The sequence below is a fragment of the Physcomitrium patens genome, chromosome 13, assembly GCF_059467195.1.
Source record: "Physcomitrium patens ecotype Gransden chromosome 13, ASM5946719v1, whole genome shotgun sequence".
NCBI lineage: Eukaryota > Viridiplantae > Streptophyta > Bryopsida > Funariales > Funariaceae > Physcomitrium > Physcomitrium patens.
The window spans coordinates 14,314,123-14,331,117 of NC_143422.1; the positions used below are offsets into that span (position 1 = coordinate 14,314,123).

General features: G+C 41.8%; 3 protein-coding genes and 1 long non-coding RNA gene across 4 annotated transcripts; all 4 read left to right on the forward strand.

Annotated features, from left to right (window-relative positions):
- Window positions 1-994: 994 nt before the first annotated feature.
- Window positions 995-6,230, forward strand: LOC112290807 (putative inactive ATP-dependent zinc metalloprotease FTSHI 5, chloroplastic). The gene has a single exon (XM_024537517.3). It carries the CDS (start codon window positions 1,332-1,334, stop codon window positions 5,598-5,600), a length of 4,269 nt encoding a protein of 1,422 aa, XP_024393285.1. The 5' UTR covers window positions 995-1,331; the 3' UTR covers window positions 5,601-6,230.
- Window positions 6,231-7,475: 1,245 nt separating this feature from the next.
- On the forward strand, window positions 7,476-8,302 carry LOC149987971 (uncharacterized). The gene is made up of 2 exons (XR_016506135.1): window positions 7,476-7,902; window positions 8,169-8,302. It is a non-coding gene; the product is annotated as an uncharacterized LOC149987971 (long non-coding RNA).
- A 17-nt stretch (window positions 8,303-8,319) lies between these two features.
- LOC112290808 (uncharacterized) lies at window positions 8,320-10,490 on the forward strand. The gene is made up of 2 exons (XM_024537519.3): window positions 8,320-8,666; window positions 8,843-10,490. The coding sequence occupies exons 1-2, from the start codon at window positions 8,334-8,336 to the stop codon at window positions 10,337-10,339; spliced, it is 1,830 nt and encodes a 609-aa protein (XP_024393287.1). The 5' UTR covers window positions 8,320-8,333; the 3' UTR covers window positions 10,340-10,490.
- Window positions 10,491-11,592: 1,102 nt separating this feature from the next.
- LOC112290810 (uncharacterized) lies at window positions 11,593-16,315 on the forward strand. The gene is made up of 13 exons (XM_024537520.3): window positions 11,593-11,813; window positions 12,153-12,280; window positions 12,464-12,602; window positions 12,744-12,825; window positions 12,967-13,037; window positions 13,282-13,323; window positions 13,534-13,658; window positions 13,830-13,923; window positions 14,148-14,290; window positions 14,802-14,964; window positions 15,206-15,311; window positions 15,487-15,573; window positions 15,792-16,315. The coding sequence occupies exons 1-13, from the start codon at window positions 11,620-11,622 to the stop codon at window positions 15,876-15,878; spliced, it is 1,461 nt and encodes a 486-aa protein (XP_024393288.1). The 5' UTR covers window positions 11,593-11,619; the 3' UTR covers window positions 15,879-16,315.
- The last annotated feature ends 680 nt before the right edge of the window (window positions 16,316-16,995 follow it).

The window sequence follows — 16,995 nt, forward strand, 5'->3', positions numbered from 1 at the left end:
TGAAAATTTTCATCAGAAATTCTATACTAAATATTTGAAAAATCTTGTACATTGAGTGAAATTAAGGCATAAGTGCTTAAAATAATATTCCAAAGCAATTAGTCCAGTAGAGAAAAATAAACAAAGTGCCATTTAAATCTGATTACACCAAATCTTATTCATCAATAAAAACGTGAAAAAATATTTCATAATTATAACATCGATCAAAGTATTCTCAAGTTAGTTCTTTATCATTTAGCAATACTGTTATCATTTAAAAAACGAGAATTTTACAATCAAGCCTAAAAAATCTCTTAAATATTGGTTAAAGTTATATATTTTACTTGCATGATTTTTTTATTTTTTTTTTATTTTTTTTGCAGTAGGTATGAATCGACTGGGGTTTCATTTTCAAGAATAGTTAGGTGCACTATTGTACAGAAGGTTACTTTTTAAACTTTTTCAATCCTAAAAAGATCCAAACACATTCTGAATGATAATTCGAGAAAATACAACTCCCATGGCAAATAAAAGCATATCTAGAGTGCATAGCATTGTACCCTTAAATTATGATCTCAAACATATGGTTAATGTCTTGACAATATCAATGACCTAGAATACTCTAAATCAACATTCTATACATAAAAAATAAAAAAAAATTATAACATGAAGATGATTTGGTTATCCACATGATGTTACTTCTACAATATTACTTATAAACTAGCTAAGAAACAAGAAAATATTTTCATCCTTTTTACACTTTTTTATGCGTAAGGTCTTGACATACAGCAAGTGCTTCGGCCCAACTGGGGTCTCTTTCTGGAGTCCCATAATCAAATCACCGATAAAAACTACACTTAGAACCACATCCCAAACGAGATCTAATACGAGGTATCCTTATCCTCATCTCCGGGCGCTGATTGGCGGAACCAGGACTTGAGCGTCCAAATTCTCCAATTGGTACTGGTAAGAAGGATTTAGGGTTTTAGAATTTTCGCATCTTTGCGGTAGAGACTATCTCCCCTCTCTTCCGGAATCACCCCATATCCACTAATCTTTATCTTCGGGGGAGTCTTGGGCTTGATTCCTCTTGAAGCAGCGTCGAGTTGCGCACATTTTGACCCCCTTCGCGGTGCATTTGGTGCTGTGTGCGAGTCGTGGTGCTCAATTCCATGGATTCTGGAGTGCGGAGGAGCTCCAGAGGGTAGCAGAAGTGACAGAATATGTAGATGAGGTTGTCGCGGCGAGGTTGATTGAACGTTGAAGATGTTGTGGACGGTGGATTGTTGATACACTCGGATTGAGTTTTGGATCGAAGGCGGTGTGGGAGGGGTTGGAGTAAGTCTGTAGGGATGAGTGCGCTCTGCCCCTCTGTCACTGCCGCGTCGCTGTGGAGCTTCTGTGGGAATAGACGTAGGTCCAGGTGCTCGAGGAGCTCTAGGGGGTCGAAATGGGGGAGGGCTTTGCATCACGGAGAACCGGGCTTGAGTTCGAAATGCGAGCTCAGGGGGTTACTTAGCACCTGCCCACGACGGGTGATCAACGCCCGCAAGCATTCATCGCGGGGTTGGAATGAGAGCAGCATGTTGAGGTCGCAGCGAGGAGATTTGTTATTCATTGGGTTGCCTCCTCAGCGAATTAACGCTTTTGGAGTTGGTGTGCTTGGGTTGTCACTTTGTTTTAGGTTGGAAAATTTAATCAGAGCATCTTGCTGCTCGGGCGATTTTAATGGAAACTCGGTGCAGAAATTGGACTTTCGGACGTCTGCAGAGTGCCCGTCGACGTTGATTTCGCCCCTTTCTGGGTGTTCCAACCATGGGTCCGTAACGAGAGAATGTGAGTCTGTAGCAGGTGGTGCCCACGAGTGTACTTGTTGTGACGAAAATGGTGGTTTCGGAGGAAATGGCGGGGTAGGTTTGCTTGGTAATGGCGAAAATTTTATGGACAATAGTAAATTTGATGTGTTTATAGAAAGTGTTTCACAGTGTGTTCGAAACATGGGGAAGGCATTGGCATTGGGGGTGGTCATTGCTGCAGTAGGGTTTGGGCCTAGGGTGTTCTCGAAAGTTGCCATTGCAGCTCCTGCTGTTGCAGTCCGCAATGACGTAACAGAGGCCACGACTGAATTGGAAGGGGAGGAAGTGGAGGACAGTGATGATGAGTTGAGTGAGGTCAAGATTCAGCAGTTTCAGAGGCAGAAGGAGCTAGAGAAGCTTGAGAGGGAAAAATTACGTGTTGCTCTCAAGATCGACCAGAAGCTGGAGGAGCTTGAAGCTTTGGGAGAACAGGCCGAATGCGAACCTAATAAAAGAGCGATTTTCTTTCAAAAGCTTGAAGAGGCAGTGCGTATGACTTCTCTAGGGGCTCTCCAGTTACAGAGGGAGAAGGTTTTAGAGTTGAATTCTACCATCGACCAACTCATGAAAGAGAGAGACATCGCCGTTAAGAGGGCTGAGAGCGTGGAGGAAGAGGTTTTGTCTGCCCAGTCACAATTACAGAATTTTGATGATGGGTCAGACGATGGTAACTGGAAGCAAAGAGAGATTTTAGAGTCGTTAGTTAAAGATGCTGAAACTCGTTGTAGTGAGCTCTGGCAGAAGGTGTCGGATTTCGAGAGGGAAATGCTGGAAAAACAAATGTGGATTGAGAAGGCTCTTTTTGATGATCTTCCCAGCGTTGAAGATCAGGGTATGATCGAATATGAAAAGGTGTACCAACGACAGCTTCAAAGGCAGTCTGGTAGTAGTATGGGAGAAGAAGACGTTTCAAGAGTTATCAAAGACTTGGAATTGGCAGGTGAGACACATGGAAAGCAAGCACTGCTACCTCTTGCAGTTGGTGTGGAACAAGAATATAAGATGTCCGGATTGGAAGTTGATGCCGATACGCAGGAGCTTATTGATAAAATAAAAAATGAAATGAAAAGAGCAGTCGAATTGAGGGCACAGTTCGATAGTCAAGTCAGACAATGTTTAGGCAAAGGCGAAGACGAGGACATTGGCCACGTGAGAATCCCTGTTGATGACACAATGAACAATCTTTCAACTTCGGACCTTCTTATAGATACTTCTGAATTAGGAGAAGATATTCCGGAGGAAGGTCGGGATTACGTTAGGGAGAAACAGGTGCAGATCCTGGTTGCAAGAGACAGGGTATTAGCCGATACCTGGTACAATAAAAGGGAAGAATGTTGGGAAATGTCTCCGATGGCGGCCTCTTATTCCGTGACCAAGAAACTGGTTGCCAAGGCTCGTGTACGTCATGACCGGGGTATCATGTACTTGACATTGAAGGGCGATGATCGCGAATATCGTGTGGATATTCCAGCCCTAGACGCACAGCTTCATGAAGCAGGGGGTTTTGACTCCTTGTATATAAATATGTCCATTGAGGGAACTCCTGTAAGTACTGAGTTCATGTGGATACCACTGAAAGAATGGCCAGTGTGGGATCTCTTCCAGTTGCCGTTTAAGGTTATCTGGTGGGTGCTGGAGGACATTTGGAACTCACCTCTGTTGACCTCAATCAGGCCCTATTACTTTAAAACATTGGTTGAAACCTTCGAGGAAATAATGGTTCGGTTTGGGTTTCCAATAATTCAAGCAGTTCTGCCACTTCGGGCACGTGTCGCTCTGGGGTTCGACTTGCCTGAAGGGGCTGAAGAAGCTGAGCCTACTGATATTATGATTTGGCAGCAGGAAGCTCAAAAGAAGACTGATGCCCGATATGGTGAAGGTACTGGTTCTCCAGCATGGTGGATCTCTCTCCCACTTCGAACCTACGTCGTAGGCATTCCCCTCTATTTTTTTGTGACTATTGTTGGAGCACTCCTGTTGGCACCATTCACTCCTCGAAAGCTAGCTATGAACGAAGCTCAGTGGAAGGAGAAGAAACAGGAACAGCTGGAGAAAGAGATCAACAGGGAGTCTAAGAAAGATGAGATCGATCCTATCAAGAACGTATTTGATAAAATGAAGAGAGTGAAACACCCTCAGGTTAGACTTCAGGACTTCGCAGGTATTGACGCCGTGAAAGAGGAAATCAATGAAGTCATTAGTTTCTTACGGAACCCCAAGATCTTTCAGGAAATGGGAGCTAGGCCTCCTAGAGGTGTGCTCATCGTTGGTGGACCAGGAACAGGGAAAACGACACTAGCTCTTGCGATAGCAGCTGAAGCGAAGGTTCCTATGGTGGAGCTTCAAGGTGCTGAGCTAGAAGGCGGAGCCTGGGTGGGGCAAGGAGCATCCAACGTTCGTGAACTTTTCAAAACTGCCCGGGAGGTTTCACCATTAATTATTTTCATGGATGATTTTGATCATTTTGCAGGAGTGCGAGGAGCAACATCAGACACTCGAAAGCAGGATCATGAATCCCTGATTAATCAGCTCCTGGTCGAACTCGACGGTTTTGAAACCCAAGAAGGAGTTGTTCTTATAGCAACCACCAGTCGTCCCTATGCTATTGATGAAGCTCTGCGAAGGCCAGGACGCATGGATCGAACCATCCAGCTTCCAATGCCGAATGTAACTGAACGGGAGCAGATTCTGCGGAAAGTGGCTGCAGACATTATGGACCCAAAGCATGTAGATTATGTGGACTGGGCCGAGGTAGCAGATAAGACCGCAGGTCTCACACCCGCTCAGTTGAAGTGCGTGCCTCGGGCCTTGGAGGCAAACGCGGTTGGGTTAAAGCCTGTGGATGATGATGAAATTAACAGTGTTGCTGGCTGGCTTGCCACGTTTAACCAAATTCTGCCTATGTGGTTCAGAAGGACAAAAATGGTGGTCAAGTGGAATGAAGATCTGATCGATTGGCTAGGTCTGCGACTGTCCAAAGAAGATCTTGAAACTGCTGTTGAGACTATGGATGTTTTTAATGAAACCCGACCCGGAATCGAACTGGAGAATCCTCCTGTCATTTGGACACGAGAATACAAGTTCCCGCATGCAGTTTGGGCTGCTGGTCGAGCCTTGACTGCGTTCCTCCTTCCTAGTTTTGATCGTCTGGATCAGGCATGGCTTGATCCGAGTTCTTGGGAAGGAGTTGCTTTCACCAAGTTGACAAAACAGTTGGAAGCAGGGTATCAAGAAACAGGTACTATGACTCGGTCGTATTACGAAAAATCCTTGGTGTTGTGTTTTGGGTCTTATGTTGCTGGTCGACTGCTTCTTCCTTTTGGTGAAAATAACAATTTATCCAAAGGAGAGTTGGAGAATGCGGAGGGCATCGCAGCTGAGATGGTAATGCAATTTGGATGGGGCCCACACGATAGCCCGCTTGTATACGCCAAGGCTGGTTCTCCTACCTCAATTGCGATGGGTGACAAACATGAGGAAGAGGTTAAATCTGCTATACAGAAGTTATATCTCATTGCTACTGAGAGGTGCTACAACATGCTACACAGAAACCAAAGAACCCTCAGCGCAGTCGTCGAGCACTTGATTCAATACGACTGTGTTACAACGAAGGACCTGTCTAGGATATCAGATGAAACTGGTGCAGTGTTTGAAGAGGACCCTTTTGAATTGGTACCGTATTCACGTATGGAAATGTTTTCTGGGTCCAAAAATGGCACAACACGTGTAACAAAGGCATTACCAGCTGGGGCATCAGCTAATTAATCACAACAAAATAGTTCGAAGCTTCGATGGGCCATCTTGACAGACCAGTGAGGGCTACTGTACAACGACCATTAGTGTTCATGATTTAGATGCAGCGGTTTTGTAGGTGTAGGTTAAATAATAGAGCGCATTCAAGTTCATATGGTTGTGGTAGTTTGCCTGGTGATGGATTGTTGTCTACAATCAAAGTCAGTGTTTCAGTACGTGACTTGCTAGCTGAAGTCTCTGTTAATTAGACTTAGACTATTCTGACCTGGCGCGATAACCCTTTAGGGCATGATGGGTATGCCAAAGGTTTCGTGGCAACCAGTTGCAGTGCGGGACCGTAGGCCCAGTCTGCGTTACAGTCTAGGTTTGGTATTTCAAAATCTTAAAAAGTTGTCAGTATGTGCCCAACAATTGAGAGGGACACAGGAGAGATACGTGAGCATCAACCCATACAAACAATAATAGTCATACCTTCGTACAAAAGTGGTTGGACGAGGCACAATACATGAAGTCTCTTTTTGTGCTGGGTCGTCCTCCGGGCTCAGGTTCGCCATTTGTTCACTTGCCACAAGTGATACTTTCTTCCTTTCTGGGATTGTTATGACTTGGACAAATGAATTATAGATATTGTCTGCCTCCTTACATTGTGAAGCACATTGCACTGAGGGCTCACCTAACAAAACAAGAAACTCCTGCAAATTCTGCCGTGGTGATATTCAGTATCAATAAGGAGTGGAACGCAGCATCCACCAGAATTGTCATTAGTCCACCATATCAGAATTGATCGAAGCGTTGTACTAAGTGATAATGAGCTTGGTGGATACTACAGATTATTTTTTTGTGTTGTGAAAACAGTTCTTTTAGAACCAGTCAAGAACCTTTTCTTAGCATCTACTCTGAAATGGAGCATTTTGGAACACTTCTCATCAGCGAAAATCCTCTTTCAATTCAATTACCCCTACATATTCGTCTTGAAACTTTCACCTCGATGTTATTTGTCTAGATACAGTTCAAGGGAGGTCAATATAAAGCGCATCTCAACTCTTAAAGTGCACAGCATATACACTGTCGATCCTTAGGATCCTATGCCCTTGCCACTTCCACTGCTGAAACCAAACCTTTATCACTGCCGGATTTTGAAAGCACGCATCCTAGGACACGCGCCTTTTGGTATAAATCGCAGTGGTGCGGGTGTCTGTCTGTGATTCCCCAAGAGAAATTTTTCAACGTGCATTTCAAGTGGCAGTGTCTATGCGCGGCCATGTAACCCTAAACCCTAAACATGGAAATTATAAAATTCACTGACCTTGCAAGAGATAGTTGGCAAGCTATGGGAGAAACATATTCCCTTGGAGTGACGTAAACTTGAGGTTGTATGTGTTTTTCCTACGAGATTCGGTGACATTGCTTAGTAACCATTGTATCTACGGTTGTATCTGCGTCCCCAACTTGTTCTTGAACATGCTTCGGGTGAAGACCGTTTTGCATGTATACCTCGACTACACTACACAAGTTTTTATTCTGACGAATATGGGAAGCTGATCAGCGGATGCGCAAGTACTCGGCTGCACTCTTGACATGCTCTTGCTGGTGCTCCTTTTTTTCACACCTATGGCAAGTTGAGTACTCTGATTATTATATCTCTGCTCTTATTATTCCATCTATGTCCATTCCTGTTAAGTCCAGTGCATCTAGCCGTGACCAACTCCTCTCATACTATAATTGAAGGCACAGGCATGACAGCCCCTGTGAAAGATCACCGCGCTGCTTGTGGCACGCACAAGCACAGACCATCAGGTTCTGGGAATGCGTTCGTTGTCCCACTTATCTACTTTGTGAGAATTGTCACAACGCAGCAAACGATTATGTGGAGGAGGAGCTGGGTCATGTACATGACCATCCCCAACGTCCATATGCATATGAATGCGATTGCTGTGAGTCCCAGCCAATCTTCAGACGACGGTGGCGTTGCCAAGTGTGTGAAGATTTTGAACCCTGCGAAGAGTGTTATCATGGAGTGGACGATGCAGACATGCCTTCTGGACATTCGAAAGAGCACCTTATGACCGCCGTCGAGGGAATCCCGAATCCAAATCAAAGACTCATGGAACTGAGCTTTGCCAAACCAGTGAGTCCCCAGTGGGCATATCGGGTGGACGATATGGGAGTTCCGTTGTTCAGGTGGTCGCAGCGACAACACTTAGCGAACACTTTGATGAAGACTGTGAAGGATTTTGAAGCACTGCAAAGAGATGCTCTCCCAACTGCTACAACATCAAAGGAAGAGTTGAGTGACTCTGTCGTATGGACTGAGGTACAATATTTCACTATTTTGTGTTTTCTTTACAGTTGTCAATAAACTATGTCCTGAATTGTACAAAATATTACATCGGATAACTCAATCATTCATTCATTTTCTTTTCTGGTGGATTCTGGTGCAAGCACTAAAGCTTTTGAAAGACCATTGGCCTCAATATATATATATATATATATATATATATATGTTTAATTGTCGATAATGTTTCAGACAATCAGGCATCAATTGAGGAAGCAAAAACATATCTTCTCTTCCTTTTGCAGAGGAGAGTTTGGTTCTAGTAACTGCTCGAAGCATTGATATTTTGAAAAATCTCAAAATATCATCAAATGCATGCTTTAGGGTTCCGGCATTGAAAAAAACACGAAGCTTTTGCACTATTCAGCTATCATGCAGGTTCTGACTTATCAAGTCTTTCTAATAGAGAGATGAATGCATTAGGGAAGGTTGTGGAACAGTGTTGTTTTAAAGTTGACATATCTACATCAGAATATCATCCACTTGCTTTGAAGGTGTTGGGTGTCCGAGTTGGCCCCGTTGCACAAGAGTGGCAAAAGTTTGATTTCAAGCAGTATACCAAAGAAAATATACATCCCATATTTTCTATATTAAGATCAGGGTACGATGCCTTGCGTCCACTATATCAGAGGATGTTTATAGATCTTGCAGTATATCAAGCTGACTGGACTAGTCATGCATATTTTTATAACGTATGGCGGTATGTGCACGGTGAAAGAGATGAAGATGCTCTCGTGAAGTTGGTAAGTTTATCCCTTTCGACTTTTGAAAATTACATTTTATACATGAATTACCAACGTTTGCAGAAAGAAATGTTTATTTTATATCATATATTTAGAACAATCAACCTTTACTAGTATCTATGTAACGAAAAGTACTACATACGATACTAATTCCTAATGGCATACATTTTCTGCAGCTCAAAGAGCTTCTAGTAAAGTCCCTCATTGAACACTGTGATCTTAACTCTGGAAAAGTATACATCCATGACCTGTGTCGTGACTTCATACAAATGGAGGTTGAAAGCGAGGTCAAACACAATCCAAGATGTTATCTGTTTCAAACAAACAATCAACGTTATTTCCAAGCATGCAGGCTTCGCATTCAGCATCAAGGAATCACTGAACTAACCGAAGGGATCTTGTGCACGTGTTCAAAAGCGGAATTGTTGTCTTTGGAAGAATGCGACTATCTAAGACTTGTAGACGTTCGTGGTATGTCGAATTTGGCACTTCTTCAAATAAACAAATGTCCTCAGCTGACGAGTATTTTTGTAGAAGGTGTTAAAACCCTTCGATCTATTTCTTGGGATGGATTTCAAGGAGATTATCCAAGCTTAACTGGTTCGGAGTCATTGGAATCATTGGAACTAAAATCAAACAAGGACTGGCCGAATATTCCTCCGACCAATTCAGATCTTTCATATTGTTGCAACCTTGAAAATCTTCATCTGTCAAACATACCGCTTTCTCAAGAAATGGCGAATATAAACTCCTTGGTGAAGCTTAGAAGACTATCGATTGGCAACTGCCAACAATTGAAAAGAGTTTATGGTCTTGAAGCTGCAAAATTCATACAAGTCATTGTACTAGAAGGTTGTTCTTCTCTTCTAGAGTTTCCTTCGTTGGTGAACTTTCGATTCCTTCAGTACTTTGTTCTCAGCAATGCTACTGTTCTGAAGAAATTACATGGAATTTCTGGTTTTTCTCTTACCCATCTCTTATTAAGGAATGCCACACAACTTGAAGACCTCCTTGGAATTCAAGCATTTACAACTTTGAAATATTTGAACTTATCCAACACTGGTATCGAAGACTTCTCATGGATTTCCAACATGAAAGAATTACGTGTAATCAATCTTTCTGGGACGAGATTAAAAATATTACCCAACCACAAACATCTGCACAAGCTTGAAGAACTTCAACTAAACAACTGTGTGGCTTTGGAGGATTTGGACAAGGACTTTGACATTTCACCGAGTCTACGGGAGTTCCGGATGTGGAATTGTCCGAACTTGAAAACATTGCCTCAATTCAAGATATCAAGCTTGATTTATTTATGTATCTGTGATGCGAAGGTAGAAGACATTTCAGGTATTCAACATTGTCTGCACCTTCAGAAGATTGATTTTGACATATTACCAGTAAAACATCTACCAGATTTGAAAATTTGGCCGTGCTTGAAAATATTTACTGTGCAGAAATGTCAATTGTTGACAAGATTGGACAATGTGAAGAGCTTACCGGCACTAGAGATTCTTATGGTAATTAATTGTGCAAGCTTAATTGCTCTACCTGACCTTAGTAGCTCCCAGGATTTAATAAATAGCTACATTAATGTCTGTCCCTTATTAAATCTAAATTTGGTGAAGCTACCGGATTACAGTTTTTTTTACCACCAACACGCAAGAAAATAGCGATGCAGAATATGAAAATGGTGTCCACACATCAACCGTGGATTATGGTCATCAAAATCTTTTTGTACATAGAGGCCTTCAGACTGTTAAAACCCATTCTAGTCACGATGGTGTACAATTTTCGACATTGATTTGGATAGTGTTTGGGGCAATTAGTTGCATGATATGGTATTTTATTATGAAATGCCAAGACATGGAACCAGAATGGAGTTCAAACGAGCTGTATCCCACTTGAAGAATTTTATGTGGGCGGGAATCGATCAACGATCCATAGCTAGAGTATCTTGGAACACATGTTGCAGAACGCTCAAGGGAGATGGATTGAATTTGATCAACCTCAAAGAAGCTGAGATAGCTCTCTTGTGCATTAAGTGTATCATCTCTGCATGTGAACCAGGTGAATCTGCCCTGAAGAGCATGCTCAGATATTAGATTGGTTGGCACAAGGCAGGGACATAAGGCTGAATGCAAGCGAAACCATGCATTCAAACTACATATAAGCATTCCTTTCAAATCATAAGGCAAGGCAGATTCAGTAGTTTTAGTTGATATAAATATATCAAGCAATAAACAGTGATTGATTTCTTGCTATATTTAGAAAGGGATACAAGGTTGAAGCAAAATGTTGCAAAATACAGCTTTCTAAACCTGGTCCCTGTGAATGCACTCGAAGTCCGAAATAAATTGAAAGGGCCAAGGGTACATGGGGGCACACATGATTTATTTAAGTTTGTTTTATGGTCACAAGCAACTTTTTAGAGTTTATAAATTTGCACTACATTTAATGACATTCATCAAAGGAATGAAGGCCCAACAATACTTTATTATTATGTTGGAATTATACAATGTAGCACTAAGCATCATTTCTATTTGAGGACATGTTGTAACTTACAAGTTTGTCACCTAGCCACTCATTACCTTTTTTACAAAAATCTACAAGTCTCTACTCACTTTCCTAGAAAACAATTCTTTGCACTAATTCTTTGTGCTAATGAACATAGATTACTTTTATTGTTTCCATTTGTAATGTAAGATACATCACTTAGGACTGTTGGCACCTTTCCTGATCCAGCTTGTCAAGACCATCACACGTGGCACTTGGGAATTGATACCTGGATCCCCGCTACCCGACATCACCAGCTTTTGGAATTGATACCCGGATGAGGTAATCAAGACAAAGGACTTGTGACCGACCAGCCCGGGTTTAGGGTTTAAGAGATTCTGTGCTCACTCAGAGCCAAAACCATCACTCTGGTAGACAGAAACCCGCAAGGGCTTGCATGCGAAGCTCGAATTGCATAACCTTGGGCAGGTGCAAAACCTTGCGAAGAATCATGGGGTCGGAGAAAGAAGCGGAGAAAGTGGAGACGAAGAATTTGCCCAACAACGGAACTATGATCACTCCCGGCTGCGCTGTACTTTTGGACATCAACAATGGAGACAAGATGACATTTGCTCACCTGAATAAGAATGCGTAAGTGCTTCAGATGTTGCAGGGGTCGTTAAAGTAGCCAGGATTCTCTTCGAGTTTTCTTCTGGGATGATTTTGGAGTGGAGGTTTGGTTTTTTTAGAGTTGGGTTTTCTGTGGGTGGAAGGTTTGATGGGAGGAGGGTACGTCAATGCTGGTTGAGATTTGAATCATGTGTGCAGAATGTGGTAGAATGCGGTAGAATGCGGAATATGGACGGCGTTGTACGATGCGGTGGTTCGTTGGCCAATGTTTTTTTCTGGGTTTTGCGAGTGGATTTTTGCTGATTGCCGTGAGATTCATGATTGAGGGGGTTCACGATGGGCGTTCGTTTGGGTTTACAGAAGTGTGAAAATTGGTAACACCAAATGCTGGCTGGATGCTCTTGTTGGACACCCGTTTGGGTCCGTTTTTGAAGTGCAATCTGGTGCTAAAGGAGGTTCCTTTGTTCGAGTTTCGCCGTCTGGTGCAGGTTAGTACTACTCACTCCCCCCCCTCCCCTTTTTTTTTTCTTTTCTTTTTCTTAGTCAGTAAAATTTCTTTTTACTAAAGAATGCATTTTTGTAACATTGGATTGCAGTGCACTGTGTGATGGTCTTGAGCTATTGGATTTTTTTTTTTACTTCTCATTTCTTGAGCAACTGTCGATGTTTAGATCTTCGTGATGGGTTAGGAGAGAAAGATGATGGAGAAGAAGCACCAGGGGATGAAGTCAAGGGTAAAGATAATCGATCGCTGATTGATAATAATACTGCTCAGACACTTTCTGCCGAAGACATCAGCAAGATGCGCACGTATGAAGTCACCGCACCTGATTCTGTTGAAGTTGTGCGTACAAAATATGATTTGGTTCTGCAATAGTGTAATTAGATCTCACCGTGGTATAATGCAGCATTCTATTCAACTGTTTTTAGACTGAAGGTTTTGATATGCAGTGAAGGGGTCTCTGGAAGGGCGATAATGGAGGCTTTGGTTGCAAATAGTGCTACTTTTCACACGAAGACGGCATTCTCGCAGGTGTCATTTGTTGCTATACTCGAGAATTTTTCCATATGCTGCTTTATTGATGGAGCTGTGAGTGTTGTTAATATCGAGCTTAGTGACAAGTTGTACTGAACCTGGAGTTGAGCGTTTCTAACTAGTTCTTCCGACTGGCAGGAAAAGTATTTGCGGAAGAAACAGAAAAAATATGCACCAAGGGTAGTCGTTCGACGGCCGTCTGCTCGAAGGTTAGATTTTTCAAAACTTATATTTTCGTCCTGGTCAACGTATTGTTAGAATTAATCACGAGTTTCCTTAAATAGATGTATTGAAATATCACACTAAGTGCTTTAATATCTGATTCAAAATTAAGTGTTGTAAGTTTATCTGAAGCTTATACTCAGATTTTTTGGTCTGATGGGCTAATCTTAGGTGAAACGTAAGGTTTATTTTGGGCTATTCTGATAGATTTTCACCTGCGTTTTTGAATAGTGTATGTGAGGCTTACTTCGCTAAAGACCCCAACAAAACTGGGTAAAGTATCTGTTGCCATCTCACTTTTATTTATGATTGCTTTCTGGTATATTTTTGTGTGGTATGGGCAATTGTGTTCATGTATTTCATACTAAAACAAGTATCCAATTGGCACTTTGTGGTCGATGTTAATCTCTCTTTAATCTATTTTTTTTCTCTTTTTTCTTTCGAGGGGGGTAATTTAATGTTGTCTGATTCACTTTGTTTCAGACACCTGCGAATGGACATGTTGTCACTCATACTTTCCCTTGCAAATGTTGGGGGTTATGCCGAAGTTCTTGTACTGGACATGCTTGGAGGCCTACTCACTGCCTCTGTAGCTGAACGATTGGGAGGTAATGTGGTTTCACTGATTTGTCATTCTTGTATATCGTCAATGGAACTTTTTATATTCACGTTGTCATTTGTGTTGTTTTAGCTTTGCTTTGTTCCCCTACACGTAAATCCCTCAATTTGAACTTTATGCGGAGATTAGCTAAGTAGAGCAGTGGTTGGTCGCGGTGTAGGCTACGGTTTTGTCTGCAGCACATACCACACAAGCAAGCCACAAACCATAGATATGGTGCGCCTCTTCAATTTTGATGCATCTACATCCAGCAGGTATTTCATGTTCAGTGTCTTTCCTCTACCACTATCTACGAGTTCCATGTTCAGTCGAACATTATTTTACTTGGCTGTTGGTGACCAAACTCATAGACTTGACGTCAACTTTTTTCTGGCTTATGGTTTTCACACTTAAATACAAGTTGATCGAAGTCTTCTGTTGTGCGTGCAGGGTCTGTTTAGTCAGGTGCTTTACTTAATTGGTCTGTCCAATGTTTCAGGGTGGTGAGAGCTCCTGCATCACAGCTTATTGCCGCCAGAACTGCTGCTTCAAAATTTTCCACCGACTCTGCTTTGCAGGAAACGGATGGGGAAGACTGTATTCCTATAATATTGAATGAAGCTAAAGCCGTGTCAACAAGTCGTAAGTCCCTTATCCACGGGTCATTAGTAGTTGTCAAAGCTGTACAGTCTTCTGTCGGAGTTGACTATTTCGCCCTTGCGAGAGCCTTTAAAAAGAATCTAGAGTTTAATGGTCAAACGTTAGTTTCAGGTTTTAAGAGATGTTTTTTGAGTCTTTTTAAGGGAATGCTCTTATTTCTTTTGACCTTTTCGTTGCGGATCAAGCGACCCCAGACTTTTCGAAGTGGTGTTGCATGAGCTGAACGATCCTTTTCGTGTTTAAGTAAGATTAGTCTAGTCAACCCAACGTTGGGCAACAAGATTTAACAATGTCTGAAACTATAATGAGGCTAAAGGCTGGTCGGTAGAGAGAGGAAAGGTGATAAATTACTCAAACTAGAGCATGTTTTTTAGCTAACGATTGTCTACTGGTACATTATTTTGGTGTATGTGATACGAGTTATTTTGTAGTGGAGGCAATTAAAGTGTGCGCTCCTTGTAGTGACTGATTATAAGGGTGGTTGTAATTGCAGCTATCGTCGACTTAGAGGATACACCTAGGCTTGAAAGTGAGCATACAGCTAAAAGGAGGGCTCAATCAAGATCAGATGATTTCGAACCCGGCAAGTCAATAAAACCTGGTAGACTCGCTTCAGAAGAGGACATGAAGCGTTGGGGACGTGAAGGGTTCACCAGGTAGGTTTCCTTCTATGATCTTTCAAAAACAATTACAGGAGAATAATCATTTCCTTGAATCCCTCAATATTATAAGATCACTTGTTACCTGACTCTTATGGTGAAGTAAGGATATAATCAATGTTGACTTAATAACTTTGCAGGTAGATTGGCCTCAAGTTGGACTTAGCAACCTCCTTTTAGCTTCAATTTTTCTCACTCGAAGGTCTAGTTGACTAGTTTGGCGTGGTTGTGATGACAGTTTGATAGTAGGAGCTCCATTCTTAGATCCGTGGACAGTGGTGAAGAAGCTTTTACCTTTACTGGCTTCCTCAGCTCCTTTTGTTATCTATCACCCATATTTGCAGGTATGACCTCTCAAGACTTGGTGCAATTTTAGTTAGGATGTGAAAAAAGATTGTCATAAGGACTTAGGCATTTCAGACTTTCTTGTAGTGTCCACATGACGTATTCCAGCTTAAAATTTATATGGGTGATCTCTCTACATCGATTTGAGTGACTAATGATCAGCTTTTTTTGCAGCCTCTTGCAGAATGTATGAATAAGTTGCAGTCAGAGCGCATCGCAGTTGCTCTGCAACTTCAGGAGCCTTGGCTCCGTGAATACCAGGTGTTTTTCTTGTCTTTAAAATTGTGGGTTTGTGGGAATGATTCTGTTATGTTGGCTTTCACGCTCATTAATAAGCTTTGGAGCAAAATCTGAGTTTTCTGATTTCTCATGCCTTCAGCTGTTGTGACTTCGAAATTTGTGAGGTATATCAGCATAATCTTATTCTGATGTACTGCTTGTTTGAAATTTCTTTGAACAATCCTTACTGCTTAATGCAGGTTCTACCTTCACGAACTCATCCAAACATGCAGATGAGTTCCACTGGAGGGTGGGCTCTCAGTGGCATCTACATTAGCAAGACCTGAAAGGTGAAGCTGAGTACTCGATGAAAGAAAGGAGCAATTGAAGACCTCAGCAACCATAGAGATGCTCGTGTTAACTTGAGCCCAGATCCTTCAAAGCCATTGTGCTTACATGTTATGCGCAAAATACGCTCCAAGATATCTTGCCTTGGTTGCGAGATACAACGTATGAATCCAAATGAATCTTGCAAAGATAGTGAGCTTGGGTTCTTGCCTCATTGTTTCGCTAGCCTTCAAAATACAGAGTTGCTCTGTAGCACATTGTGGTGAACCTGCTGCACTCTGTCTGAAGAAATATTGAACTTAAACTCGCAGATTGCTTGCAACCAGCATATCATGCGGACTTAGTGCCTCGTTTGAGGTAGAAATGTTCAAGTAATCGATTTTTCAGGAGATTGTAATTCACCAACTCCTGTGAATGAATTGATACATTTATTACACATTGGGTACTTGAATGTGACCTTTCGGCACTAATCGTTAATTGCTAGTTAGTTTATTACTTAAAGCTTGTACACGAACCACTTCCACCTTCCATTCATCTTCTCTTCTTCTATGACCACTAAGAGAAGCCAAAGTGATTTTCAAAAGTTGCACTACTAAAAGCTGTCCAACCTGGACGAGCCTTGGCGCAAGTCTCCGACAGTTTTTAGTAGTTTTACTCTTGGAGTTAGAAATTGTATACAACTGTCGGAGACTTGCGCCAAGGCTCGTCCAGGTTGGACAGCTTTTAGTAGTACAACTTTTGAAAATCACTTTGGCTTCTCTTAGTGGTCATAGAAGAATAGAAGAATACTAGATATATTTCCATAGCTGAAGTCCAACAATAATGGCTCTCTTTACAACCACCAAGAATCAATATTGAAGTTGAAGAATAGGGAATTGAGGAAAATGAACTTTTGAATGAAAATTTTTGAAAACTTTTGAGAGAGTAGGTTTGCACAAATTGGTGGCCCAAGAGTGATGATTACCATCCATAAGAAAATTGACATGCAAAGAAAAAAGTTCAAGAGAATCTACATCATGATAGTATAATTAAATAAAAGAATTGTAAACTTTTCAAAACTATGTTGTAGAGTTAGAAAGTCTACAAATTAAAAAGGTCTTTTGAAGTAAAATTAAA